This window comes from Drosophila ananassae, chromosome 2L (assembly GCF_017639315.1).
Source record: "Drosophila ananassae strain 14024-0371.13 chromosome 2L, ASM1763931v2, whole genome shotgun sequence".
Lineage (NCBI taxonomy): Eukaryota > Metazoa > Arthropoda > Insecta > Diptera > Drosophilidae > Drosophila > Drosophila ananassae.
In genome coordinates, this window is record NC_057927.1 from 6,270,048 (window position 1) to 6,297,236 (window position 27,189).

At 39.6% G+C, this 27,189-nt stretch overlaps 4 protein-coding genes across 6 annotated transcripts in view; all 4 read right to left on the minus strand.

Moving 5' to 3' along the window:
* Positions 1–2,595: 2,595 nt before the first annotated feature.
* LOC6499936 (elongation of very long chain fatty acids protein F) lies at positions 2,596–3,820 on the minus strand. 2 transcript variants are annotated; one of them, XM_044714346.1, is made up of 3 exons: positions 3,403–3,820; positions 3,175–3,338; positions 2,605–3,117 (listed from the first exon to the last, which is right to left on the minus strand). In XM_044714346.1, the coding sequence occupies exons 1-3, from the start codon at positions 3,628–3,630 to the stop codon at positions 2,775–2,777; spliced, it is 735 nt and encodes a 244-aa protein (XP_044570281.1). In that variant the 5' UTR covers positions 3,631–3,820; the 3' UTR covers positions 2,605–2,774. The 2 variants fall into 2 exon arrangements, with proteins under 2 accessions (XP_001953600.1, XP_044570281.1); XM_001953564.4 differs by having other exon boundaries at positions 2,596–3,338; positions 3,403–3,803.
* A 1,144-nt stretch (positions 3,821–4,964) lies between these two features.
* LOC6499935 lies at positions 4,965–6,142 on the minus strand. The gene is made up of 2 exons (XM_014910796.3): positions 5,295–6,142; positions 4,965–5,234 (listed from the first exon to the last, which is right to left on the minus strand). Exons 1-2 carry the CDS (start codon positions 5,385–5,387, stop codon positions 5,055–5,057), a joined length of 273 nt encoding a protein of 90 aa, XP_014766282.1. The 5' UTR covers positions 5,388–6,142; the 3' UTR covers positions 4,965–5,054.
* A 1,070-nt stretch (positions 6,143–7,212) lies between these two features.
* LOC6499934 lies at positions 7,213–7,868 on the minus strand. Its single transcript, XM_001953566.4, has one exon. The coding sequence runs from the start codon at positions 7,738–7,740 to the stop codon at positions 7,219–7,221; it is 522 nt and encodes a 173-aa protein (XP_001953602.1). The 5' UTR covers positions 7,741–7,868; the 3' UTR covers positions 7,213–7,218.
* A 4,891-nt stretch (positions 7,869–12,759) lies between these two features.
* Positions 12,760–27,189, minus strand: part of LOC6499933 (protein tipE) — a 31,478-nt gene continuing 17,048 nt past the window's right edge. For both annotated transcript variants that reach the window (XM_044714347.1, XM_001953567.4), the window contains exon 3: positions 12,760–15,477. In XM_044714347.1, coding sequence (XP_044570282.1) covers positions 15,408–15,477 — 70 coding nt within the window. In that variant the 3' untranslated portion in view covers positions 12,760–15,407. The remainder of the gene's footprint in view (positions 15,478–27,189) is intronic.

Below are 27,189 nucleotides of genomic sequence, written 5' to 3' on the forward strand. Positions count from 1 at the left end.
GTCCTTTTTAGTATAAGTTGTCAAGTTAATAAAATTTCTTAATAAAATCCTTGTGAAATTGTCAAAGACATTTTCTTGCCCCACTTAAATTTTTCGTCCATATCCTTGGAGTCACTGAGCCCAAGGAGCGTATCAATGTATGTCAATGGCCTGTTGACTCCAATTGGACTCACCTGCTAGTTCACAGGATTGCAGCCAGGCTCCTACCCACAGCTTGTGGATCCTACCCACAGCACATGTCAAGTCATTTAGATGGTATCCACTCGCATTTTAAATGACAACTAATGCGAATGTCATTTGAGTTGTACCCCACCAAGCCCACCAAGCCCACCAAGCCCGCCTCCCCTTTCTTTTTAGAATTTAATCACATATGGAGGTCGAAATCTATGCGGCATGCGGCATGGGGCATGTGGCATGGGGTATGGACGGGGGCGGCAGTGTTTCGCTCTTTTGGCACAAGTATGTCTAATGCGAGAAACTTTTAATTGAGTTTAAAATTGTATGAAGAAAGGACGAAGGACCTCTGCCAATGGAAATCGGCAACCGTAATTATACACCAGAGTGCGTGGGAGTGTGTGCGGCGGAGGAGTGTGTATAGACTGTGTGTGTGTTTTTTTGGTTGTGCTTATGTTCGCAGTTTTTGAAGTGTGTCGGTTTCAATCTCGGTAAATTGCCCATGAAATATTAACTTTACCATAATGAGAAGCAATTTTTATGTCTCGTAATTTGCCTAACAAAATGTGGCAGGCAAACATACATACCAAAAGGTTGTTCCTTTGGCATTATAAATCGTTGGTTTTATGTCCTTAGCCTTTTTCCAGGATAATGTTAATGCACCTGTCCCTCCATATAATCCAATATAAACGGGGCCGGCATAATCCTTCTTATTCAACGGTCAAGTGACAACGGCACAATAAAGGACAAATTCTTTGACCCAATTATGGTCCTGGAATTGTGACACATTGAGGCCTTGGACTGCACTTCCTTTGGCCCTTTTGGCTTTTACTTTCGATGTAATCCAGCGCCTGAATGAAAAATGACTCAATTTGCAATGGCCGACACCTTGCCACATCCCACTTGCCCCCAGTAGGCACTTGCCCCCGCCATTATTTACCAACCCAACCCTTAATAAAAAGTAATTCCTTGGTCCGTGGATAGTTAGTGGAAAATGACTTGGCTTTATAAGTAAAATTTCTTGCAATTTCGCACCGACAAATGGCTTTTTGGCTGCATGTGGCACGTGCAACATGGCACAGGACAGGAAAACAAAGAAAGGAAAAAACCAAACAAAAAACAAGACAGAAAAAAATAAAACAGACAGAAGGACGAGTAGATCGAATTTTCCGACTGAAAGATTGGCAAAATTTATTTCACCGGCCATCGTCCTGTATGCGCAGGATATTCACAGGAGTGTACTATAAATGTGATTACTCGAAATATTTCACCCAATTACGAATCCTTAATTGTTTTATTTTAATTAAAGCCAATATTAAAGTAAATAACAAGTGAACCAGTAATATAATAATTTCCGTTTTGTGCCGCTTGCCCTTAATTGTCTAAAATAATCGAATTATTTTCATTAAGGTCAAATAATAGGCAGCAGGACTCTTGATCCATAAATTTGTACTCCATACAATTGAAATAATTGGCCGAAGCTTTGCGAAATTACCAGGTAATTAGTCAAACAAGTCACCTTTGAACTATAATTTGTGGCTTCCCCCCAAGAACTCTTGTCACAATGCACTCTGGGAAATATACTTTACTTACTACTTAATTGGTAAAATATATATACATTTTTTAGTTTATCAGTTTAATTAATGTCTTAGCCATCAATTAGCGTTTCTAAATCCTTAAGATTACCACGACTCAATTATTTTTCGAGTGTAGTCCTTGAATTTGCATATGCACCGAATGAATAAAATACCAATTCAAATGCATCGACACTTTATTCAAATGCAGCCCAGTGGAGGTCAAGGATCTGGCGTTCCGGAATGCATCCCACGAGTCACATCTCGGCATTTACACTAGCACTTTCCATTGTGGCAAGGATACGAGGAGGAGTTGGAGGCTATCGGGTAGCACGTGATCTGAATGTTCCATGTTTCGGCACTGCCAACTCACCGCCTGACCAGGCTCCATTTAATTAGAATATAAGACCCTTGCTAGGCCGGTTCCTGAGATTTATGGCACCGGATGGGTCACCCGTGTGCCCTCCTGCCTGCCTCTTATGACCCTCTGCCCTCCCGTATTTTGCATTTGCATGGGAATCGCATGCGGGGAATCAGAGTCGAAGTGCCTCTGAATAATTGCGGCCATGCAGTGACATTAAAGCGAAGCCACAGTCAAGTGCACCACTGGTTTGGGGCAATGGTGGATTGGGGTGGGGTTGTTCCCATTTGGCGGTATCCTATTCCGCCGGCCAAAACAGCGCCGGAGAGCGTGCTGAGTAATTGCCGTTTTAAATGACATTAAACGTGCATTGTGTAGCTTTTCTCCAAGCCACAACTTTGGTTTTTTATTTTTGTTATTTTGCTATTTTTGTCTACGATGGGTGTTTTGTTTTAAAAATAAATCCTCTACATAGGAAGAATAAATTTGTAAAAAATTTAATACATAATAGTCTCATAAACATGAAATACAATAGCACAATTAAACCATAAAATTTTAACAATTGTTTTGAATTGTTTTGAATACCAAGTAGGTACTTTGTGCCCCACAAACACATTTTCGAATAATTAGACTTTCAAATTAAATTAATGAGTTAATTATTTTATTTACTGGACCTTTTTGTTGGCTTTTTTGTTTGGCAAAATATATGCATTTATGTAGAAATTACTAAACAGAAGGAAAAAGAAAATAGAGACTGAACCGGAGGCTTTGGCCGAAAACTGCGCCGAGGGGCAATCGGGTTGCATTAAAGTGTACAAACTGTGGCACATTATGATCCCGAACTGAACCAACTGGACAACGGTGATGTACTTCTTCCACCACAGATTCGCCTTCGCGTCCTTGGCGGCTTGATAGTAATACGTATACATTACAATATGCACTATAACGTTGAAGAAGCACATGAAGAAACCGTGTCCGCCATAACCGTAATACCACAAATACAGGTAACTGAAATAGATCATGTAAACATGATGAAAGACGTGCAGAAAGGATATTTGGCGGTACTTCTTGCGCAGGACGAAGAAGATTGTTTCCAACAGATCCAGGATTTTGTTGAGGAAATACGAATAGCAGAGCCAACGTTCCCAGTCCTTGTAGGCGTGTTCAAGGGGTAAGTTTTGGATGCACTTAAAGTTGTAGTTGGCAGGTCCCAGCATAAAATAGACAGCCTGTGGGTTAAAATATTTAATTATTTTTAAAAAATTTTTAATATAGTTTTAATACCATACTTACAAATGAAAACATAAGGAGATTGTAAACGATCTGCGTTAAGTTGTAGATTCTGATCGCACCTCGCAAATCGAATGGCTTCCGATTCTCCATTATTTTCGGCCCGATAACCTTGATGAACAGCAAATAGCTGCCCAGGAGGATCAGGAGGGGCCTCTGGCTGGTGAGGAGAGGCAGCCGCACAGGATCCGCGGGTTCCCTCTCCAAGGTATTCAGTATGGAGGCCAGCATTGTGCTTTTCGGTGTGTTCTGGTTGTCGGCGGGACGGTAACTAATCGTTCGAATGTCTAATCGCGGATCGCTGAATCCGATTTTAAATTAATGCTAATTTAACACTCACAGCACCGCAAGTGTGACACAAATAGGTATAAGGTATAAGAAATAAGGTATTCCTATAAATACGTTCTGGTTTCATTCTCAATTTCATTTTAAAATTGATTAATTTTATAGCAAAAGTTGAATATTCTCTGGCATTAATGCCACTGCCATGGAAAAAGTCCCGATTTTTAATCAATACTAATAAAACCAAAAACTTGCCAGGGTCCTTTGCAACTTTAAACATGATTATGGAAATTCCATTAAAAGTTTTATGAGCGTCCTGGAAATGTTTGAAAATCACGCACATGCCACAAGGCAAGGGGTAATGTGAAATGGTAATAGGAAGGGTGGTGCGGGGGCGGTTCACTTTTGTGGTTTACGCCTTTCGGACCCGCATCGCATCGGGTTACGCAGTGGGTGTGGGTGGGGCACAAAAATTGCAACTGCAGCGCTTTCAATCCAAAACGGATAGGGAAATGGGAAATAAACAAATACCGTCGCATCACGCACATCCTGTGCAACAAAAGTGGCAACAACGTAAAATATAAGGGTTTACTCGGGACGGGAAACTAGCTAAATTTTCAACGTTTATATTAGTTTTTTAAATTTTTTTTTAATGGTATTTTTAATACTAGCCCTAGGGGTACTTAAAGCCCTTTGTTAACGGTACACATTTGTTTTTTTTTAACTACTCACGCTTATTGAGACGTGTGCTTATGGCCTATTAAAGCAGCCATTTTGTTTTCTTTTATTATCTTCTCTTTCATATACGATATTGTGTTATCGTATTTCTTCTCTCTCAGTTGGATGACATGCCACCTTACGGATCCAGGAGTCTGCCGGGTGTTTGATCTCGGCAAGCGTCTCGGCTGGAAGCGTTGATTCCAGCATATGTGTTTTTCACCGCTTGTTCCTGTGGCCACAATTCGATGACACTTTTACCTGGTCGTGGGCATGCATGTCCACCACGGGTCCATCTTTGTGTTCGCTAAAATTATAGTTTTTTGAAGTTTTTCATTCAAATGATCGGATAGTAACTTACTTCTGATCGAGAGCCATAGTTCCATCGATACTGCCGCTGGCGAAGAGAGATCCGTGCGGACGCAGGGATGCCAGCTTGATGACCGATTCCGAATGCTCCTAATATTGAGCATATAAACATGTTTGATTTTTTGTATAATTGTATAAAACTTTCTTACAATTAAATATTCGTTTTGAAGTCTAGTGAATTAACAAAAACATCAAGGTTATCGTATAATAAGTTAATTTATTCATGGATTTGTATGTATATTAACAAATGTAAAAAAAAAAAAATTAAAAGCATGTCCACCAAAAAACTAATCGTCATCAGCTGATTCACTTATGGCAATATATTTTTTTCCATTTATGACCACTGTTTGCATTACAGGTGGAGTTATTTTCATGCGGGGCTTGACTTTTTCCTTTTCCAATTTTGGTTGTTCCGGCGTTTTTATTTTTTTGAGGGAATCTTTGTATTCCTTGGACTTGAAGCATTTCTGGCGGAACAAAAAGCTAATGGTAGACAAAGGTTACTTTTTGTAGCATTTTTCACTTACCGGGCAGATGTAGATTAGTTTTAAAGTCTGGGGATCCTTGACCAATTTCCGGGTTCGGACCTGGCATCTGGAGCAAGTTGAAAACGGAGCCATTGAGGGGAACTATTGGAAAACCGAAACCAAATGGCTCGAAAGCTGACGAGGAAAGAATGATGCTAATTGGCAAACGCTTGTCTGACACAATCAGGGTTGCTTTGGAGTTTTGACTCGATTATTGCCATGGTCTTATTATTTTTCGATATATCATGAATAATCAAATTGCTTCGAAATGAAAACTTTAATGATGCGAGGAGAGTCCAAAACATATTTTGCCATTTTCCGTTGGAATGTTCTCGGACTGCCTTGGCAGATTCCTTGCCAAATTGCTCAACTTTTTAAGTGCTTTGATTTGCATTGCCAGGATGTGGGGGCGGTGGTGGAGCTTAATGGGTGCTCTTCTCCGGCATCCACCCTGAGCACTTTATATCCGTATCTATGGGTGCAGGTTGCATTTCTGGATAAGGATGGAAACTGGAACGTGAAACGTGAATGTGGAGCTGTGTAAACGACCTTTGCTTTTGTGGATTGTCGTTGGCTTAGTCTCGACTCGTATTCGCATTAACGCCATTAGGCCAATTTGGCACTCTGCCCTGGCCCGAAAGGCGAACGGCGAACGGCGAACGGCGCACGGAGAACTTTCACAAACAAAGGTAACAAACGGCGGCACGATGCTGCAATAGCTTTTCCCAAAAACCTGAAAACCTGAAACCCGTGGCCAAACCCCCATATCCTCCCCTCTGAACGCCACTCACATGCCAATGCACGTGTAAATAAAAGTCAAGTGAGAAAAACAAATAAATTAGAAGCGCATCCTCTTCTCGGTTTTTTTTTCTCCGTATTTTTTTTTTTGCCTTGCCCTGTGGCAGTCGCATTTCTCTTCGTTATACTCGCGACTGCCTTTAATTACGACACCAGGCGGCATGCACCCAGTACTCGGTACCCAGTACCCAGTGTACCCAGGATGCCCCATCGTGTCCCGTCCTTTGGCTGGCACAGCATGTTCAATTTATGTTTATTTGAAAGCTGTTGCACTTGAGTAATGTCCTTTGTCGGCCTCTCATCCTGTGCCACTTAGCAACAAGCCGGAAAATCTCCTCGCAACTCGGACATCCTCGTGCTCCATTACTAGAGCTATGAGGTTAATGTTTCAGGGATTTGGTATCATCGATGGCAGGATATTAGGTTTAGGTCAAATAAGAGGAGGAGTGAAATTTGGGGTATAGGATGCGCGGTACTGACGGCTGTCTAAATTCCGGCTTAACCTTTAAAAATTCCATTCAACTTGATGTGAAATCGATCCATCGATCCAAAAGCACCTACAGCAGATCCCTCCACATTGAGTTTGATGGTAATTGAAGGTGCATTTGATTTATTAGTTTTCTCATTAAACAAATTGTTGAACAATGTCGGGGCAAAGAACAATACAAGCATACACACATGCCTTATTTATGTAGATTGATGGTCATTCCTGTAAACACATCCATTGACGTAAATTTGAATAAACATTTTCATTAGCAAAATGTCCATGTGCCCCCCGGAGACAGTCGACAGTCGGCCTTGATGGCCTTGATGGACAATGGGAATGGATATGGGTATGGAAACCCTGGCCAGGCATTGATGACCCGGCAATCACATTTGTTCAATTGCTTTCGACTTTTACCGTTTTTGGCTTAGATTTGGGTAATTTATGATACCAAAAGCCAAGAGCAGCAATTACGAGACATCAGCCTCGCATTTCAATATTCACACCGAGGCTCTGACCAGCAATTGGCTAGAGCCTATAGAGGATGAGATTCCTTCCTTCCAGAGTGGTTTTATTTATTTTCGGATTTAATTATATTCAATGAAAAAGAAACAACAGAGTAAAAAAAATATCGGTATAATTTTATTTGATCACAGTATAGCTTTTACGATAGTAAAAATAATTGTTATTTAGATCCTCTAGGGCCTTGTTATAACCAATCATATCCTCTAGCATATCGACTTGGTGTTGAAAAAGTATAAAATCTCGATCGTATATTTCTGGCACATTGTAGTAGTCATCCTCGATATGAAAAGGTCGCGGTTCCTGGTCGGTGAACGCCTCCAGGAGGACATTGTTCTGGAACTGGGCGCGAACCCTCTGAAAGAGTTCTACCTTCAGCCGTCGACGGTATTTTTCCCTCTCGATGGCGTGAAGGAAGGTGGAGTGCATGTTTCGGTGTCTCGAATGCTCCTGGCAGGCACTCACAATTGCGGCCCTTACATGCTTGTAATTGAAGCACGTGTTAATTAGCCGCGGCTTCTCGGTGGCCCAAATGGAGAAGCAGCGGACACACAAACCGGTAACAATGTCGTCCACCTGGTTGGGGCACATCTCACATTTGGCCACCTGGAACATGGGATTCCATTGTCGCCGGCGACTCATCTTCCTCGTTGCCCTCTTCAGCTTTTGGTTGCGATTCTTCGAAGAAATGCTTCGTTTGACAGGTGGAGTAATTAGAGTTGCACTGGAAGGTCACAGAGTTGACAAGTACATTTTTAAAGTGCTGTTAGTGCACTGTTATGTCAAAACTTAAAAATATTTATCGAACTTGAAAAACGTTTTTTTTATGACTTGAAAGTTTTGTTTCTCCCTTGGGGCTATAAACATATTAAGTTTAAGAATGTGAGAAGTTTGTCATTCAAAAAAAAAAACATAAGAAACTTTTTAAACAGAATTGATTTTCTTACATTACATAGATTAGTTTAATAAGTTTAGTACTTATAAATAGAAAGATAAAGAAACAAAATAACTAAAGGTTTTAATGAAACGTATTTTTTTATACGGTTACAAATGTGATTCCTTATTTATACAATATAAAATAAATTAGTTTAAAACGTACGTGTAACTTAATCAAAAAGGTAGTTTTCAAAATAAACTTAAATATTCGAAGATGAAGTTTTGTTTTTCCCGTACGGAGGTTTCAAGCAAACATGTATTTTTGTTTTCAACATTCAAAACTCACCACACCATTTCACACTTTCGGCGGACTTTCCAAAGCTTGTGCGGTTGAGGAGGCGTCTCTCGACCACATCATGCTGATTTTTATATCGAATTCCCAAAAATCAGCATTAAAATCTAGAAACAAAAAAGTTTTTTGTGACATTTTCTAAGGGCTCCCCTTCAAAAGTGAGAAAATGCATCGGACCGACTATAAGGCCCACATCGGAGGCTATATCTTTGCCAAAACTTATCCGATTCTTGAGCGGAATACCTTAAACGATTTGTATATCGATTCCCCACAAATCTGCCTCAAAATCTAGAAACAAATTATTTTTTAGATTTTTTGTCCCATTTTCTGGAGGCTCCTCCTCAAATGTGGGAAAATGCATCGGACCGACTATATGGCCCACATCGGAGGCTATATCTTTGCCTAAACTTATCCGATTCTTGAGCGGAATACCTTAAACGATTTGTATATCGATTCCCCACAAATCTGCATCAAAATCTAGAAACAAATTATTTTTTAGATTTTTTGTCCCATTTTCTGGAGGCTCCTCCTCAAATGTGGGAAAATGCATCGGACCGACTATATGGCCCACATCGGAGGCTATATCTTTGACTAAACTTATCCGATTCTTGAGCGGATTACCTTAAACGATTTGTATATCGATTCCCCACAAATCTGCATCAAAATCTAGAAACAAATTATTTTATAGATTTTTTGTCCCATTTTCTGGAGGCTCCCCTTCAATTGTGGGAAAAAGTATGGGACCGACTATATGGCCCACATCGGAGGCTATATCTTTGCCTAAACTTATCCGATTCTTGAGCGGATTACCTTAAACGATTTGTATATCGATTCCCCACAAACCTGCATCAAAATCTAAAAACAAATTATTTTTTAGATTTTTTGTCCCATTTTCTGGAGGCTCCCCTTCAAATGTGGGAAAATGTATGGGACCGACTATAAGGCCCACATCGGAGGCTGTATCTTTGCCGAAACTCAGCCGATTTTTGAGCGGAATACCTTAAACGATTTGTATATCGATTCCCCACAAATCTGCATCAAAATCTAGAAACAAATTATTTTATAGATTTTTTGTCCCATTTTCTGGAGGCTCCCCTTCAAATGTGGGAAAATGTATGGGACCGACTATATGGCCCACATCGGGGGCTATATCTTTGCCAAAACTCATCCGATTCTTGAGCGGAATACCTTAAACGATTTGTATATCGATTCCCCACAAACCTGCATCAAAATCTAAAAACAAATTATTTTATAGATTTTTTGTCCCATTTTCTGGAGGCTCCCCTTCAAATGTGGGAAAATTTATGGGACCGACTATATGGCCCACATCGGAGGCTGTATTTTTGCCGAAACTCAGCCGATTTTTGAGCGGAATACCTTAAACGATTTATATATCGATTCCCCACAAATATGCATCAAAATCTAGAAACAAATTATTTTTTAGATTTTTTGTCCCATTTTCTGGAGGCTCCCCCTCAAATGTGGGAAAATGTATGGGACCGACTATATGGCCCACATCGGAGGCTATATCTTTGCCAAAACTCATCCGATTCTTGAGCGGAATACCTTAAACGATTTGTATATCGATTCCCCACAAACCTGCATCAAAATCTAGAAACAAATTATTTTTTAGATTTTTTGTCCCATTTTCTGGAGGCTCCCCTTCAAATGTGGGAAAATGTATGGGACCGACTACATGGCCCACATCGGAGGCTATATCTTTGCCTAAACTTATCCGATTCTTGAGCGGATTACCTTAAACGATTTGTATATCGATTCCCCACAAACCTGCATCAAAATCTAGAAACAAATTATTTTTCAGATTTTTTGTCCCATTTTCTGGAGGTTCCCCCTCAAATGTGGGAAAATGTATGGGACCGACTATATGGCCCACATCGGGGGCTATATCTTTGCCGAAACTCAGCCGATTCTTGAGCGGAATACCTTAAACGATTTGTATATCGATTCCCCACAAATCTGCATCAAAATCTAGAAACAAATTATTTTTTAGATTTTTTGTACCATTTTCCGGATGCTCCCCTTCAAATGTGGGAAAATGTATGGGACGGACTTAATGGCCCACATCGAAGGCTATATCTTTGCCAAAACTCATCCGATTCTTGAGCGGAATACCTTAAATGAATTGTATATCGATTCGCCACAAATCTGCATCAAAATCTGGAAACAAATTATTTTTTGGATTTTTTGTCCCATTTTCCGGATGCTCCCCTTCAAATGTGGGAAAATGTATGGGGCCGACTGTATGGCCCATATCGGAGACTATATCTTTGCTAAAAATCATCCGAATCTTGAGCGGAATACCTTAAATGATTTTTATATCGATTCTCTATAAAGCTGCATCTAGAGAGCTACCATGTGAGTACGAATTTCTCAAAATCCTGATTCGGGAAATCTTCAGCTCCTGGGCTCCTTGAATCCTGGCTGCTCTTTCGGCTGCCCGATTGCTTTCTTTTCAGCTCAGAACGGAATTCGTTTAATTTCTTAAATTGAAATTATGGTAATTTCCTGCAGTCATGCAAACCTTTTCATACCCGTTTCGTGTCTGGCCGGAACCGATGACGAGGGCTGGGAAGGCTAGGAAGGTGAATAAGGATGTTTTGGGGTGGGCCGATGGTTGTTAGCTAACCGAAAGTCAAGTTCATAAATTTAAGGACCCAAGGAGAGGCGGCTGTCCATTCCGCACTCACCACGCTGCCTTTCTTGACTTTGTTCCGTTGATGCAACACTAGTAACTTGCCACCAAATCCGAAGGTTAGTCCTGGCTAATCGATACCTCTCCATGGCAATGCGAATCCGATTGGGCAAATTTTGCGATGGAAATGGCTATAGTCGGGGTGTTGATTTATGGCATTCCTAACGCACCAAAAGGTAGCTCCGGGAGCCGACAAAAGTGACACATTAATGTGTTCAATTGAAGTGCCAACTGCCCCCATGCCTCAAGAAAAAAGAGCCGATGGCATACTGGCAGCTTGTTAAGCTCGTTGTTCCCTCAATTGCTTTTCCAAGTGGGGCGTTTCATTCGGCCACCTAACTCACGCACACCTCCTTGCCAAATCCACCAAATGCACTGCACGAAAATAGCAATGGCTTTGAAATAATTTATTATCTTTTGGTTCAGCCCTTAGACTTTAATAAACCTCAGTTTCTTTCAGTGTGCTCATCAATCGCTGGATTTTCCATGTTACCTGTTGAGAGATGAATGGTTGGTAGTGCGTGGCCCCAGGGCCCCGAATCCTGTGTCCTGAACGACGCTGTCCTTGTTGCGATTTGTGCTCGCAACTTTGTGGCAGGATTTTGTGGACGAGCATCCGGTATGAGTGACTCGCTTCCTGCCCGACTAATCGATGCAGGATCAACTTGGGCTTACGGTTATGACATCGTTCGCCATCACTCCCCACGCTTTTCCGCACTAACCGCACTTATCCACTCCCTGGGGTATATGAGTATATGTCCTGGCATGTATTCCTTCACATAGAAAAACCAGGGGGAGAACCACAAAGTCAGGCTAACTCAGTTTTTGGTTTGGGCCACGGCAAACAACTTGGATCGAAAGCAGCGGCTTTCGTTCCGCAGAAACCACCGCAGTTTCTTTTGGGGCAAGTGAGCACACACAACAAACGCACAAATCGTGAGGGAGTATTGGTGCAAGGGGTGCGGACGGATGGGGGAATAGCTTCGTGGGGGGTCTGTGGCATGTAGATTGTGTTTGCCAATGCTGCAGCTCAAGTGTAAACATCATCTGGTGGCAAGGATGTGCAGACTGGCTCTTCTAAAACAGAAAGGGCAGAACATCTACACGGGAAACATTTCAAGTTTTTTAAGTTTTTGATTTAAAGTTAAAAGTTTTTATTAAAAAATGTAGTTTAAGAATATATAGAAAGTATACATTTTTTAATGGTTTATTTAGAAGTGATCCACACATTATATTTTTACAATAGCTTGCCATTAATTTTTTCAAGCGTAAGTCATTTTCCTGGCCGGAATCCCCCGGTGCCGCGATTTAGCATGTGAGGGTGTATGCGTTGGCTTCTGCTGCCGCCATCAACGATGGATGCCTTTGATTTCATTTCACTTCATTTCATTTTGTTGTCGGTGGAGGCAAACTCGCGACTGCGTCGGTATACGTACGTATACGTATACTGTTTTCCCGGCAATTCGACCTTTTAGGAGCACCAACCGCCCAACCACCTACCGCATCTCACCTCATCAGAGGTTTTCATCTCCATTTTCCAGCAAAACCTAACGGCCTGGAATGACGGACGATGGTTGAGATAATTTCTGTTGTTCTAGTCGTTCGGTCTACAAAAATGTTGGGATCCTTATAATTTACTTCAGAGAGTCCTTAATAGTACCTAGATTCCTGAAAAACAAAATGGTCTGAAAAATAATACTTACTTTTCATTTCCCAATCATTCCCGAAACAATTGAAAAGCATTGTTTTGTATCTTTTTTATGTTTTCTTTTTAATTTCTTTCAATAATATGTATGTCTCAGTTATTATTCAATATGTGTTCTAGTTCTATTATTTTCCATTATTATTTCTCCCTTCATTCATTATATATGTGTATAAATTTATGTGAATTGTTCATGCCTTTGCCTTTTATTTTCAACTTGATCGAATTTATAAAATTAATTTCTTTGCTCTGACAAAGCCAATTTGCGGGTGTATGTATAAAAAATCATTGTGCCATTTTGCAAATTCAAATTTCCTTTTATAACAACAATGATAATAACAATAATAGTAAGAAATGCTCAAAATGTTTATTGCATTATTTGAATGTAACAACAAAACCAGTTAACGAGCCTGGGTGAGAGGGTGTGTAAAAATGGAATAATTTTCACGGCTTCTCATTCATTTGGTTTATATATTTTCCTATTTATCGGTTTATCTTATTATTTATTTATTTATTTATTACGGTTACCTTTTTGCCCTTTTTGCAGTGTCTTAAAAAATGTATTAAAATTAGCTTAACTATCAAAATTATATGCACTTTGTTTGTAGCTTCATTTGTTTCATTGAGTTTTTTTTTGGTTTTTCTTTTCAAAAGTTTCCTATTACCATTTGCGTGTAGTCAGCTTATATACATTTAATATTATTACTTCGTGTTTCCGGTATCAATATAGATTTTCTGGTTTTGTGTTGCCTTGCCTTAACTATGAACAGTTTTGATATTACAAATATAATGCAATTATCCTTGATGCCATCGATAGCTATGTTCCTTAAGTTTAGTGAGTGGCATTTACATGTATCTACATGAATATCAAAAAACTATGCAGGCTCCTCTAAATCCAACAATGCTTCCGCAGCTTATACAAATAAATGTTAACATTCAATATTTCCTAACTCCGTTTCTAATTCATCATTTCAAAGCCTCTGTATCTCAATGTGGAACAGAATAAGCAGTTTTTGTTACAAATTTTTGGGCGCAGCATATCGTGTGAGTTGTGCCAGTGTGGATGAAATGATTTAAATTTCCCTTTTTTGCTTTTTATTTTCTTTTTGTTTAGAAATTAAATATTGTCAAGCACAAATGTGGGTGAGTGATCTGCCTCAAGAACTAAAGACAATCGTAATAATATGCCAAAGTGATCTAACTACGATTTAAGCGATATACTAATAGGAAAATGTGAAAAATCGTATGTGGGGAATGTGCTCTGGCGTGCTGTTTGATTGATGATTGAATCAAGACTGAGAAGTTAAATTGCTTTTCATAATTTTTTGTTGTCAACAACAATACTCAATAATATCATATTTCTCTATATATCATTCAAATGATCACAGTCAAAAAACGTTCATTATTCAATTATTATATTTTTTTGTCAATTATTTTACGCGTTTTTTATTTAAACACTCTACTACACCTCGAAATTGGGGTTGTACACAACAAAACAACAATTAATTTAATATTTTATAATAACGATATTTAATTCAATAAACCAACAACAACAGAAGTAACTGACAAAATGAATTTATTTTGAAACTTGACAAAATTCTCTCAACTTTGGGGCACTTTGTGAAAGGGCATACAAACTTCGTCTAAGACGAAGGGGTTCTCCCGATTTCTACAACAAAAAAGTAAAGCGATTGATGGCTTTGTGGATTGTGTCGTCGAATGTGGGCGGATTCTATATAAAATGAGGCGTGGCATATCTATTATTTGTGTGGAGTGATTAATCGAAGCCGCTGGCCAAATTTCTATATGAATTTCCAATTGCATTGCCATTTTGTTGAATTAACTATGAATTAATATCATTTTCCATTGCAGTTTTCGTTTTGTGATTAGCTAGCTGACCATTTCATTTGTATTTAATTACTAATGCATTACAAACTTATCCATTACCTAATGCAAAATTGTTCACTTAAGACTAGTATTTGGTTTTTGCATTGTTTTCTCTCATTTTCAGCAGTAAAAAAATTTTCCATTGCATTTTCTGTTTCTGTTTTTGGTTTAGGTCGTTTATGTTTATATCCATTATGATTCAGTTTTAACTAAATTTACACATTGCCAAATTTGCATATATTTTATATTAATTCATACATACAGACACATATATAGCGTGTGTGCCACTTCCATAGCTTAGGCCTAGAATTTTGTTATTTATGGTTTCATTCATTTTGGTTTCCGTCACTGTCGTCCTCTCTGTTTTTTTTTTAGCCATCTCGTTTTAAAAATCATTTACGCTAAAAAGTAACTAAATTTAATCAATCTTAGGAATTATTCAGTTGGATCAATTATTAATTTATGTATTTGTTTTTGTTGTGTGTTGCCTCTCGTTTTTAATCTGATTCGTTTCTGTTCTGTTTACTGTGGTTTTCTGTGGTTTTTGGTTGCTAGTTTTCGCATTAAAACCTCTGATAGTGTCGGGCGTTGTGGCTCGAGTTCCTTTGGCCGCCTGCTTGTCTCGTATCTCATTTGAATTTCGATTGGGGTTGACACTATGTTGGAAGAACAAATAGATTATCCTTAGCTAATCCCGCAGAGTTTGGTATTAGGTTCTGCTAGAAGTCGCTACTTGTCGAGGGATTTCCTAAGTTGCTCTCCACAGTGTCGTCCTTGTGTCAGAGGGGCGGTTTGTAGACTTCAATAGCAGGCGTGAGCATATCCACTCGCGTTGATATCGAAGTATCACTGTAAGTGAGACAACAAATGTTTATATTTTTTATGATTTTAATAAAGCGTTTATAGACTTAAATCTGTTAATTAAAGACTATAAGAAAGTTTCTTAGTCACTTTGTCACCTTTCAAGCTTTTTCTTTGTCACTTTCATATTATTGAATCATAATAGAAAGCTTAAAACGGATTTTCAAAGGCCGCAGTAAGTGTCCTTTCAGTAAGAACACTTTGAAAGCTGCACAAGTTGAAAAAGAAAACTTTAACTTTGACACAACATGTTGATCCAATCAAATTTTCCCATCTGAATATTAATACTGTTGATGTGTTAATAAAATACTGATATTATTTACATCATATTTTGTATAGAAGCCCAGTGTTTTCCCCACTTTTTGGCTCACATAAGAGTTTTGTATATTGCCTTTCAAAAACAGCAATTTAATTTTCTTTTCAGCCCATCAATATTTTTCCTTTGAATGCGAATATAAATTTGTATGCATCTGACATACCTGCAATTTTCGCTGTAATGCATTTTTTCTCAACTCCCGCTCCTGCTTCTGTCCCTGGGATCCTTGCTACTGAGTCCTGATTTCATTTATTCGGCTCAATTGTTGCATTTATTTATTATACACACGGACATATATACTCTGTATGTGTGTATATATATTTCTTTCATTGTCCGACCTACGACCGACATCTACTTTTCTCTTCTTATTCTCTGACTGAATTTTTCCTTCATTTTTTTCGCTTTTCCCCGTGGCCACCCTTGATTTTCCTTTGGCTTCCTTATCATGGGGCCACCCACTGAATTGGAGCTCTTTTGTTTGCTTGTTGCGGATTCGGTTTCGCATTGTAAATGAAATGGAATTAAATGAAATGTGAAATTTATTGTATTTAGGGGATTTCCATGCGACAAGCGCTGCGCAACCGGATGTGGATCCTGGCGATCGAAGGGGCTACAGAGGAGGGAGCTATTTTCGGGGGAAAAACAGCAGGAATAATACGAAACAAAGCAAAACAATGCCAGCGAATCGCATTTTCGCTTACTATTTCAAATGTAATTTATATGCGTACTTATGCTGCCCCCACTGTTCTTTTTCCGTTCTCACTGGCTGTTTCACTTTATTGGCCTTCTACTTTAGTTTTATTTGTATTTACACTCTGCTCCCGTCCATGATCCCACTAACAGCACACTTGCCACCTCATATTGAATTAAATATATAGGAATCTCATTTTTCGAACAGTCAGGTACCATTACTACATGGAAGACTTAAATTCTGATATCCTCTCTCCTCCTGACTGGCCAGTTTCATATACAAAGTTTCAAAATAGTTGCTTGAAGTTTTCGGTGCTCGAGGGAAAAATAAACAAAGATTTTCTGCGAAACTTTCAAGTGCTGGCAACTCCTTGAAATGCGATTAAGTGAAATAATTAAAACGAGAAGCTGCAAGAAAAAATATTGGAAAAATGAAACTACTTTGTCTCGGGATTAAAGAGTTTTTAAGAAAAAAGAAACAAGGCAGATGGCTGTTTAGCTTTAAATTCTTAGCCTGCACAGAGCTATAAAAATTGAATTGCTTCGCATCCTGCGACAGGACATCATTTACCCACTTTCGCAAGTGCCAAAACTGCAGAGTGCTTCAAGTTTGGAAGTGAGCTGAGTGGGCCAGGAGACGGACACCATCTGGTCGGTGCTTTGACCATTCATCAGAATCAAGAGAGGACTCAAAAGTGGAGGGATACACATAGTTGCATTAAGGGGGATCGGAATGCGTTGCAAATTGTTGGCAAGCTGTTGAAACACTGTTTCCAATTAAAAATGCAACAAATTGAAGCTCAAATTGCTGCCATGGTCACAGTTTCAGCTGCAGCTGCAACAGCCATTGAAAACTAACAAAAAACAAAAAAAAAAAAATGAATAAAAACTAGAAGATGGAAAAAATGTAAAGGATGCCAATGCAATTAAAAAGCTTTTTCAATTGCATTTAACACAAAAATTAGTTTCAAGAGCCATAAAAAGCATGAAAAGCTGGAAAAGTGCCTGCGGTTATCTGTCGGGGGAGGGCCATCCAGTCCCTTTGTAGCGATAATGTTGGAGTGTTTCCATTGAATTTATGATTGCAATCGATTTAAAAATCACACACATATGTCGGTATTCAACATTCACCAAACAAACTTTGCAAATTGATTAAAACTGGAACAGGATAGTTGGGGGAATTTCCATAACAAGTTCTGAGAAAGTTTTTTGGCCAAGTCAGGAACTCATCTCGAACAAAGCCACCTCAAAACTTGTGGATGAGATTGCCATGGTAACTCCACGAAAACTGACAACTTTATGCAATTAACTGCCTCCGCTTCCCCGGGTCAGATGGGAAGCTTATTATAAGCGACAACAAGCAATGTAAATGCCAACTGGCAGTGAGAAATGGCCAAAAGGCAACCGGGCCGGGCTGGAGCGAGGAGGCAGGATGTAGGATGTAGCAAGAAACCAGGTCAAACAGGTGTGTGCAAAGCTGCTCAACCCAATGTATTTAATTTGAAAATGCGACACTGACACTGCGGTGCTGAATGCTTTTGGTGTAAATTAAATTACACGCGCAACGCCCTCCAAGGCTATACGTATATAGGCTGGCCAACCCGAAAACACGGTACATTAAATTTTCATTTGGCCAAAAGTCCCACAAACTTTGCTAACAAGTCGCAGGCGTGGCTGCCTCGGGCGCGACACCAAACCTACAGATACAGATACAACTAAACAGATACAGATACAAGTGCGAAAAAGACAGGCAGTGGCAGTGGGCAGAGGTAGAGGCAGAGGCAGAGGGCTTAGAGGTCAAAATGCTGCGGGCTGTGAGGGCTTCCAGCATCCAACTAAACATCAACAGCAGGCTGGCTTGGCACCTGGCCCAAAAACCCGAGAGCGAGCCAGCCAGGCAAACCCGGCTCCTATCCAAATCCGCATCCTGCAGGCGACAAGTAAACACAAACACAAACAAACACCCTAACACCCGGGTGTCCAAACACCATCCAAAAATACATACACTTGGAGGGCTACGAAGCCAGGGTAGAGCCGTGTCCTGAAGAAACTTAAAATCTCATTAGTTACATTTTTGAGGAGACATGAGCTTTGGCCTGTCAACTCTCCAACTCTCAAAAATCTTTTTGATACTGAAACTTTAAGTTTTTGGCGCATTATGTTTGTGGGCTGAGGAAAAATATAAATCTTTGCCGTCTCTCTGGTGGCAGAAAACCATTCTGAGATTCACTTTTCCCTTCCTGATAGTTTCCATTGATAAAGTAAAATTCTTTCAATCGCCTGGAAAACTTTGCCTACGCGAGGCGAGAAAAAGATCGAACAAAATTATGTATTGAAAAATGTTTTCAAGATGGTTTAAATTTTAGGTTTTTTATTTACTATATTACTCTACTCTTTTCAAAGATTCTTATACTTACTAAAAAGAATCTCAAAACACATTAGTTGATCATTCAGAACAAGAACTGAAACCAAATTTTGATTCCTTCTTTGTTGTACCATATTGATTATTTTAAAAACTAATCATTTAGAAAGAAATTCCTTTTTATTTATTTAGCGAATAATTAAACTGAAATTGCGGAAACATTTATTAAATTCCATTAGGTTTATTTATTTGCATTTTTTTTAATGAAAATGGGGAAAATGTACCCCAATAACCACAACTGTTTGATTTAGTTTATGGAAAAAAAAAAAAACCTCAAAGCATCGAACACATTGCCTGCGGGCTTATAATAAAATGTGTTTGCATTTGGCATTTATGGTGTACTTTTTTTTTCGGAGTGTACAAAAAGTTGCTGAGGCCTGGGGCAACCAGAAACCGAAAAAAAAGTGCATTGGACATTGTTTGAACAAGCATTTAAATTTTTGAACACTTTCCTTATGCCTGGGCACGCGTTCCCGTATGTATGCATTGTGCTTTTCAGATCAGGAGGGAGTGCCACGCCCCATGGAGTCCACTATACACACATATACATTCATATATTGGTGTTGTCTACATTGTGTTTGCTGTAGTTGAGTCTGTTTTTTTTTTCTTTCGATTTTTGCCGGCCATATGGCAGCACTTTAAATGCAAATGAAAGCAGCGACGAGCGTTTGTCCTCGGTGCCTGCGTTGACGTTGAATGTTGTGCGTCGAGGTCGCTTACAATTTTGAGAAGTGCTCGAACCCCCCTCGTCGCCACTTCCCCGCCACACACACATATACACATGTGTGTGTGTGTGTGTGTGTTTGTGGGTGAAATTTGCATAAAGCTCCAAACTAGAATGAATTCGGTTAGGCTTTTTCCTTGCGGTGGTGGCACGTGACTGGCTCATGGACGGGCCAAAGTTTCTCTTTTCGTGTTTTTTTGTTTGTGTGTCAAGGCATTGCAATTGCAGAGACCCATACACACACACATACAGATACTTGTTGAGCTTGCTTCTGTCCTTGCCGTCCCACGAGATACAAAGATACATACAGACAGATAGATACTCACACCTTGAACACTTTCCAATGACAGTTCGCCAACGTTGTAGGTCACCAACGTTGGATGACATTTCAAATCAATGTCCTCCAAGCCACCCACCAAAGTTAAACAAAAGTTAGCTTGAATTTTTGAGCCAAAAAACAATTGGGGCGGAGGGTGCTGTAACTTTTGTTTTGTCATTTACGTGGGCGTGGTCGCATTCAATTGCCAACTTACATTTACGAATCGAATCGAATCGAAGCGAAAACTCAAACAAGAACTCAAACTCAAATAAAGTGAGGCGTTCCGGGAGTCAACAAGGGCATTGAGTATTGATATTGAGTAGAGTTGAGTGGCCCAAAAGCACGGACAATTCATCATCTGTCCGTATACAAAACTTGGCCGAAAAAAACTGTTGTGAAAAGTTTCTCTCGTGCTTTTCTCCTGGGCCATTTCGAAGATGTTGCCGCCCGGTGGCCATTAATCAAACCATCCATCCAGTAGCCACTAGCTAGTAGCTACGGACGTGATGTCTGGCTCGCTGGCCATAAATAAACCCAAACCCAAACCCAAAGCACGAATAACTGGCCCAGAAACCGATTTATGCAAATAAATACTTTCTATGCTGGAATCGGCAATCGGCTATTGATGTGGCAGGAAATCAGGAAAACCAGGCCACGAGAACCTGGAAAACCCCTGGAAATTCTGAAATTTAGTTTCCGTTGATTAATTTCCGCTCACAGCTCAATCATCGACAATTTTTTTTTTTTTCGCACATTTCTTTCCCCTTTAATATCATTTCCATTCACTTGACAGTTGAAAATCGAACTTCGAGACCAGGATTGGCAGGCAAGAGGGTACTGAAGGCTATCATTTCAGTTGGCAGAATTTAATTTTGGGCCGGTCCGGGTCCGTTAAAAGGTCGGTCAAAATGATTTATTTGCCGAGTCTGCTCTCTCATTTCAGCATTGATTTCGAGTTCCATTTCAATATCTGGCATTCGGCTTTCAGTTTTCGGTTTCTCGTATCTGGTTTCTGGTTTTTCACACCAGCCAGTCCCCCAACCATGACTTAATGAAATCATTTGGTGACATACACAAGCCCGCACGCACACACCCTCTTAATTGTTAAATGGAATTCGCTTCGCGACAACGCGGCGTATGCGTAATGCGATTATTGAAATGTGTTGATTGGAATCAAGTATGCATTTTAATTGGATTGCCATTGTTCGGCTGATGGTTTCAAATAATGACAACAAGCTTCTGCTAGCCGCTTCCAACTAGATTACATATTTTGGTTATGAACACGACACCCTGGAATCCATTGGCTTAATTCGTAGCCAGAATTACCATTACTTATAACCACAAAATTATAATCCGCAAATCAAATGGCTGAGCAGTAAATTAGAATGCTTTTCGCTGCCATACCCATAAATTGTATGCATTTTCCTATATCCTTTAAGCCTTCAGAGGGTTTAATGCCAGCGGAATGCCTGGCAAAGAGCAAATATGAAATATTTCCGAAACGAATGTGCCATAACAGTTGAGTGAATAAAACATTAACAAATATTTATTTTCATAACCGCTACTGCTGCTGCTGCTGCTGTTGCTCGCCCCTAAGGGTGTCCTTTTATTTTATTATATTTATTTCGCCCATGTTATGTTTTGGCTTTTTTTTTGTCGTTTTTTGTTTTTTCTGTTTTTACTTCATGCAATAGAGCATGTCCTTGCCACTGCTGCGATTGAGATTACACCAAGCGGCAAATAAATACAAAAAAAGCGCAGAACAGTAGCAAAAAGGGCAAACCATTCCACAAACACACAATCGTTTCCACTTGCCGACCCCCGGAGTAACGCACGGGTCAAAGAACAAACCGTAGTAGAGCCACCGCAGAGCTTCGGTTCTACGATTTTCCATGGACCTGCCCCACCCCGGTGCCCGCAATGAGGAGTTTTCCCAAAAGTTGCGGGAAATTCTGCAGCATGCAACCACTGGCCGTATACTGTGATTCCGTACCGGTCTTACCTCGATTTTGTTTGGCAGTGATGGCTCAGGTTCTACATTTTTGGGTAGAGTTAACCTTTAAGTTCGAGTTTTTATGAAAAAAAATAAATTTTGTTTTTAGAAAGGTTAGGAAAGCTAATTTTAGAGTTTATTTAAATTACTTTGCCTTTTTTTGAAGCGTAAATTTAGAACAAAAGGAGGTCTATGTATTACTTCTACTACCTCTTCTTCCTTAAAAAATATATGCATAAATTAAGAGTCAGCCCCATTTCTGTCAAACTACCTTAATTTCTTTCATCACTAAAACCAAAACTCAGTCGGACGTTTGCTAATGCAGCGTTTAAGCCAAAACTCCTGCCACTCGGTTTGTACATTTTTTTTTTGACGGGTAAACCACACACAACAAAAATGGCAAAAAGCCAAGGCTTGCTGAAATTCCCCATCCTTCTACCCTTGAAGGACTTCCCTTAACCATTTCCCTGCTGAGCTTAGCTGGCCACGTAAATTGCGTAAAATCCCCGCAGCTAAAGCTGCGAAGCCAACGCATACTCCTCACTAATTGCACATTTTTATCTCAATTATTGCGGCTTACTTCTTTGGAGTCTTTGGGGAGAAACTCAAACAACAGAAAAAAATTGTGGAAAAGAAAGGAAATTGCCGAGGAAGTGGCTGGGAAAGGCCTGCAGGACTCTCCATTAAAGGACTAAGTCAGGTTGCATTATTGTCGGGCTTAGACGAGTAAGCGCAAATGTTTTTGTGTCGATTTCCGCCATCTGAAAACCAACAACTCGAAGGGTTTTTCCCTGGTAAGGCCTATAATTTCATGAAAACCAGAGACTTCGTCTGAAAATATTAATGAGTAGTTAACCAAACAGATTATTTTGCAGGGAAAATGGGCAAGTATCGGGAAACTCATGCCTAAAACTTTTGCACAGTTTGGCCAAAAAACTTGTTCAGCAACTTTAAACCCATTTCTATTATCAATGCAGGACGAGTATTTTGGGACCGTATTTTGAGGAGAAAAAAAAGAAAAAAAAACAAAATGTATGCAAACATTGTGGTCCCGGCCAAGTGAAGCGTTGCCAATTACGAGTAGGCGAGTCAACAAACTCAGTCAGCAGTTTGGGCGCCAAAAAGTATGCAAAGCAAAATCACGAACAAAGATAGACCGAGATAGATATAGAAATATAGATAGAGAGTGGAAAAGAGAAGGCGACGGCATCAGCAGAAACTCTCTTGTCAATGAGCCCAAGTGAGTTACTTGTAATTACCACAAAATTCAATATATACACTCGTAGCTGTGGTTCGAGGGGCAACTTTTTGGCAGGATGAAGGAGCTGCTGCTTCTGGCACAGCTGCTGCCATAGTCAAACATCATTTGGCATAGTCTCGTACTCAAGAAGGAACTCGTTTCGCCTAACGACCCGACCATCGACTTGCGTCATATCCCTCCAACTTGTCGAAGATGCGACGGCGGCACGCACCATCCCATCCTGAAGTTGGAGTGACAGGACACTCGAAAAAATATATTTCTAAAGGTTTGGGAATAAAAGAAACTTTCTAAGAATGATTAATACAAAGATAATCGGGTATTCCTTTGATTTTAAATAGTATAATAATATGTATGTAAAATGAAAAATTTTTTAATTTTTAAAAATAATCTTTTACAAAAAGTCTCATCATTTATCTTTCCTTAAAAAATGGTCTTTACTTTTTTTAGATTAATTTTTCCCTAAGTGAAGTATCTCCAGCGAAATGGCAGCTGTAAAAAATCACAGCATCAGCATAAAAGTGCTTAAAAGCAGCCGCCGTGTCCTTAGATCGGGGCATGTTTTTGCTTTTTGCGCTTCACTTTGCACTGAAATTTTCAGATTTTGCCCCATCCAACCGCCCCCCCATCAGTCCTCCAAAAAAAAAACCAACCATCAACCATCGTTGGCTGTAAAAGTTTGAAACAGTTTTTCTCCTGCCGATTCCTATCTTACCAAACTGAGTTTACGTTGCTTTCCTCATTTTCGGGCTTTGTTTGCGGCGCAAAACTCATTTCATCGGACTGGGCTTCCTAATGGAATTATTTGGAAAAATAAATTATGAAGCATTTTAATTGCCACAAAGCAGATTCCAATGTCCAACCCCCCAGCAACCCCCATAGCTCCAGTTCTAGCTCGTTAATGCGGTAACTTAATTCAATTTGGAATCTTAATCCAATCAGCAAATTGAAGAATAATTGGTAGTAAGACGGTCTCGTCCGGCGAAAAGATTATATTACATTTGAATTTTAATTGGGATTTACTAATTAAAAAGTTTTCTCGGTCAGAGTTGGAGTTCCTTCAGTAAGGATTTGGGGACAGAACCTTTGTCAAAATATTGTAAGGGATGGATAACTAAGCCATAAAGACTTAAGGACTTAAATTTAATATAAGAAAGATTAAAATTTTGTGGTCATATATTTTTTATGAGAAGTAAATTCGTTCAACAATAAAATGATGAAGAAATACTGCTCCAAAGGACCTTACTCAGAGACCTTACCCAGAATTCTCGTCAGTCAGCAAATTGGAGTGCACACACTCGGAGAACGGCACGCATCATTAAATTCGTCTATGCAATTTGCAAGCGATTGACACAATAAAAACAATAAGAGCAAAAAATAAAAGGGCCACTGCGAATAAATCGAGAATATTGCGCATAAATGTATTTAAAATTACGCATTGCTCATACGCAGCGTATGGCAATATTTCCGCTTGACAGCGTCTTTTGTGAATGTGAATGCGAATGAGGATGTTGGTCCTGAGCAGGAGTCGGGCCACTTAGTATTCTGCTCATGGACACACAGCTGACACGTCGTTGGCCAACGGCAACGGCAAAGGATATCGCCTAGCAACTGTGGCATCAGCCAAAAATATATATATATAAAAAAGGATATATGAAATTCGAATGAGAGACAGAGGACTCAGAACACACGCCGTGTTTTTCCCCAGCTACGCAGGCCAATTTGCAATTTTATTGATTTTTCATTTTACGTTTGGGTTTTGGTTTTATATTTTCCGTTTCATTGCCAGCCAAAACTACAGTCAACACAATGGCCAAAACAGAAAACCAAAAAAAAAGTTTTGAGAAACACGCTCTCGGCTGCCCCATCCATTCCCAATGCCGTGCAAAAGCCAACGATGAGCCAACAGTCACACAACCACACTCACACACCACCACAAGGATACACTCGTAGCGATTATAGAGCACCCACACACTGGCATGTCTCGGGGCCAGTTAAATAGTCAAAGGACAACAACTGGCTGGCGTCGGCGGAGGCGGAGGCGGAGGCTAACTCTTCGCCACTGCCAAGCATAAAGTTTTGAAACGGAAAGGATATGGGCTAAAAAAGTACCCTAAATTATAGAATTCTTGTAGTGATAGTTCTATAAATTTTAGTTAATAAATGTTAGAAAAAAATATTGAAAAATAGTTTTTAGTTATTTATTTTGACACCTCTCAAAGGTAAATGTGTCTATAGATGTTGATCAAGGGTATAATTTTTTTATTGAAAATCTTGTATAGTTTGTTTGTTTTAGGCTATTTTCCCCAATTTAAAATCTAAATATAATTTTAACTCTTTGTCTTTTTTAGGAATACAATTTTATACTGTTGAAGGATAAAGAAAACCATAAGTATTTCAAATTGAGGGTAAAATTTAAGACATGAGTAAGTAAAAATGTAAAATAAAAAACAATTAATTTTTCTCTTTGACGAGTTTCTGTTTAATGCTTTCAAATTTAATTATAAAAAAAATGCATCTCAAGGATACCTCGCATTAGGTTTTTTGTTTGTGGCAGTTTTTTTTTGCAGAGGATAGCCCAGAAAAAAAGGGCACACCGAAAAAAAAATCGTACATATACAATGTATGTCCTGCAAGTCCAAAAAAACAGTAATAAAAAGCACAAAGCAAAAGTAAAAGCAAATGGCAAAAGCAAGCAAAACAAAATTAGTTTCATAAGTTTTTTATGAGTTCATCGCTTTTTTGTGTATGGCCACCAAACACACACACACACACCCTCACCCACACATGCTGAGGGAAACAGTTACACAAACACAAGCCCAGAAACACACACATAGGAGAGTCGCCTGGCTGACTAACCAGCTTTTGTGCCAAGGGTCGAGCGTTGGGGCGTTTGCCGCGTGGGTGGACGCCTCTGTCCACCGCCACCCCGAGGCACCACCCTCTCGCTACCAAATGGCTGCTGTTGCTACAGTTCTGGCACTTCCGCACACACACAGAGAAAACACACCCACACTCTTGCATTGAGGAACTTTTAGGCAGGCAAATAATTCACAGAAATATATATATATATATATTTATTTGTATATAGCAGGAAGCCAAGTAAAATATATTGCGAGTAAATTTCTTTTGTAGCTCGGCTAGACGTTTAGTGTGAGTGGGTGGGAGGAGGGTGTGGGAGTGGGTGCAAGAGAGAGAGAACGCTTGCCAAAGCAATGGCGACAATTTGTTAAATTGTTATTGTTATTTCTATGTTAAATGCTCCACTGCCCCCACAATGGTAAGCTCCTGCACCCTATACCCTTATGGGCAGACCCACCGACCCCCGCCCAGCCCCAAATGGCTGCTGCACGTAACGTCGATCTGCATAAATTATGCGAAATTTATAAGGACAACACAATGGCATCCAGCAGCAGCAGTAGCCAGAAACGTCGGAAAACAGGATTCGCCTCCGGCAGCTAGAAAAACTTATTACGCAAAACAAATATTGTACAACAATTTCCATTTTATTGTTCGGTTTTGCGCCATTTTTTGTGCGGACTGACCCTCCGAGGTGGTGAGGTAACAAAGGCCCTGCAAGAAAGCTACTTAGGGGCTTTATTATTATTTACTCAAAAAAAAAAAAGAAAAGGTTAAACGTTATGGCTTTGGAAATATAAAAGAAAAAGCTAATTACGAGTGTGGAACACAAGCAATGGAATATATATTTTATATTTCATTTATAACTAAAATTTGTTTGGTATTCCTATACAATATTAGTTGAATTTGTAAATGTCAAAGCAATAACGACCTGTTTACATTCCCCAAAACACACAAATGTAAAACAAGCAAAACGTGAAAATAAATTGCATTCACGTTCGAGGCGTTTTGCCAATTACAGTAAAGAGCGCATAAATTGGTGGGGAACGGAGCGGAAACCTTGTGTTCTGGTGGGTCATCGCCAGTCATTCCACATGTCACATTCTTGCACGGCATATG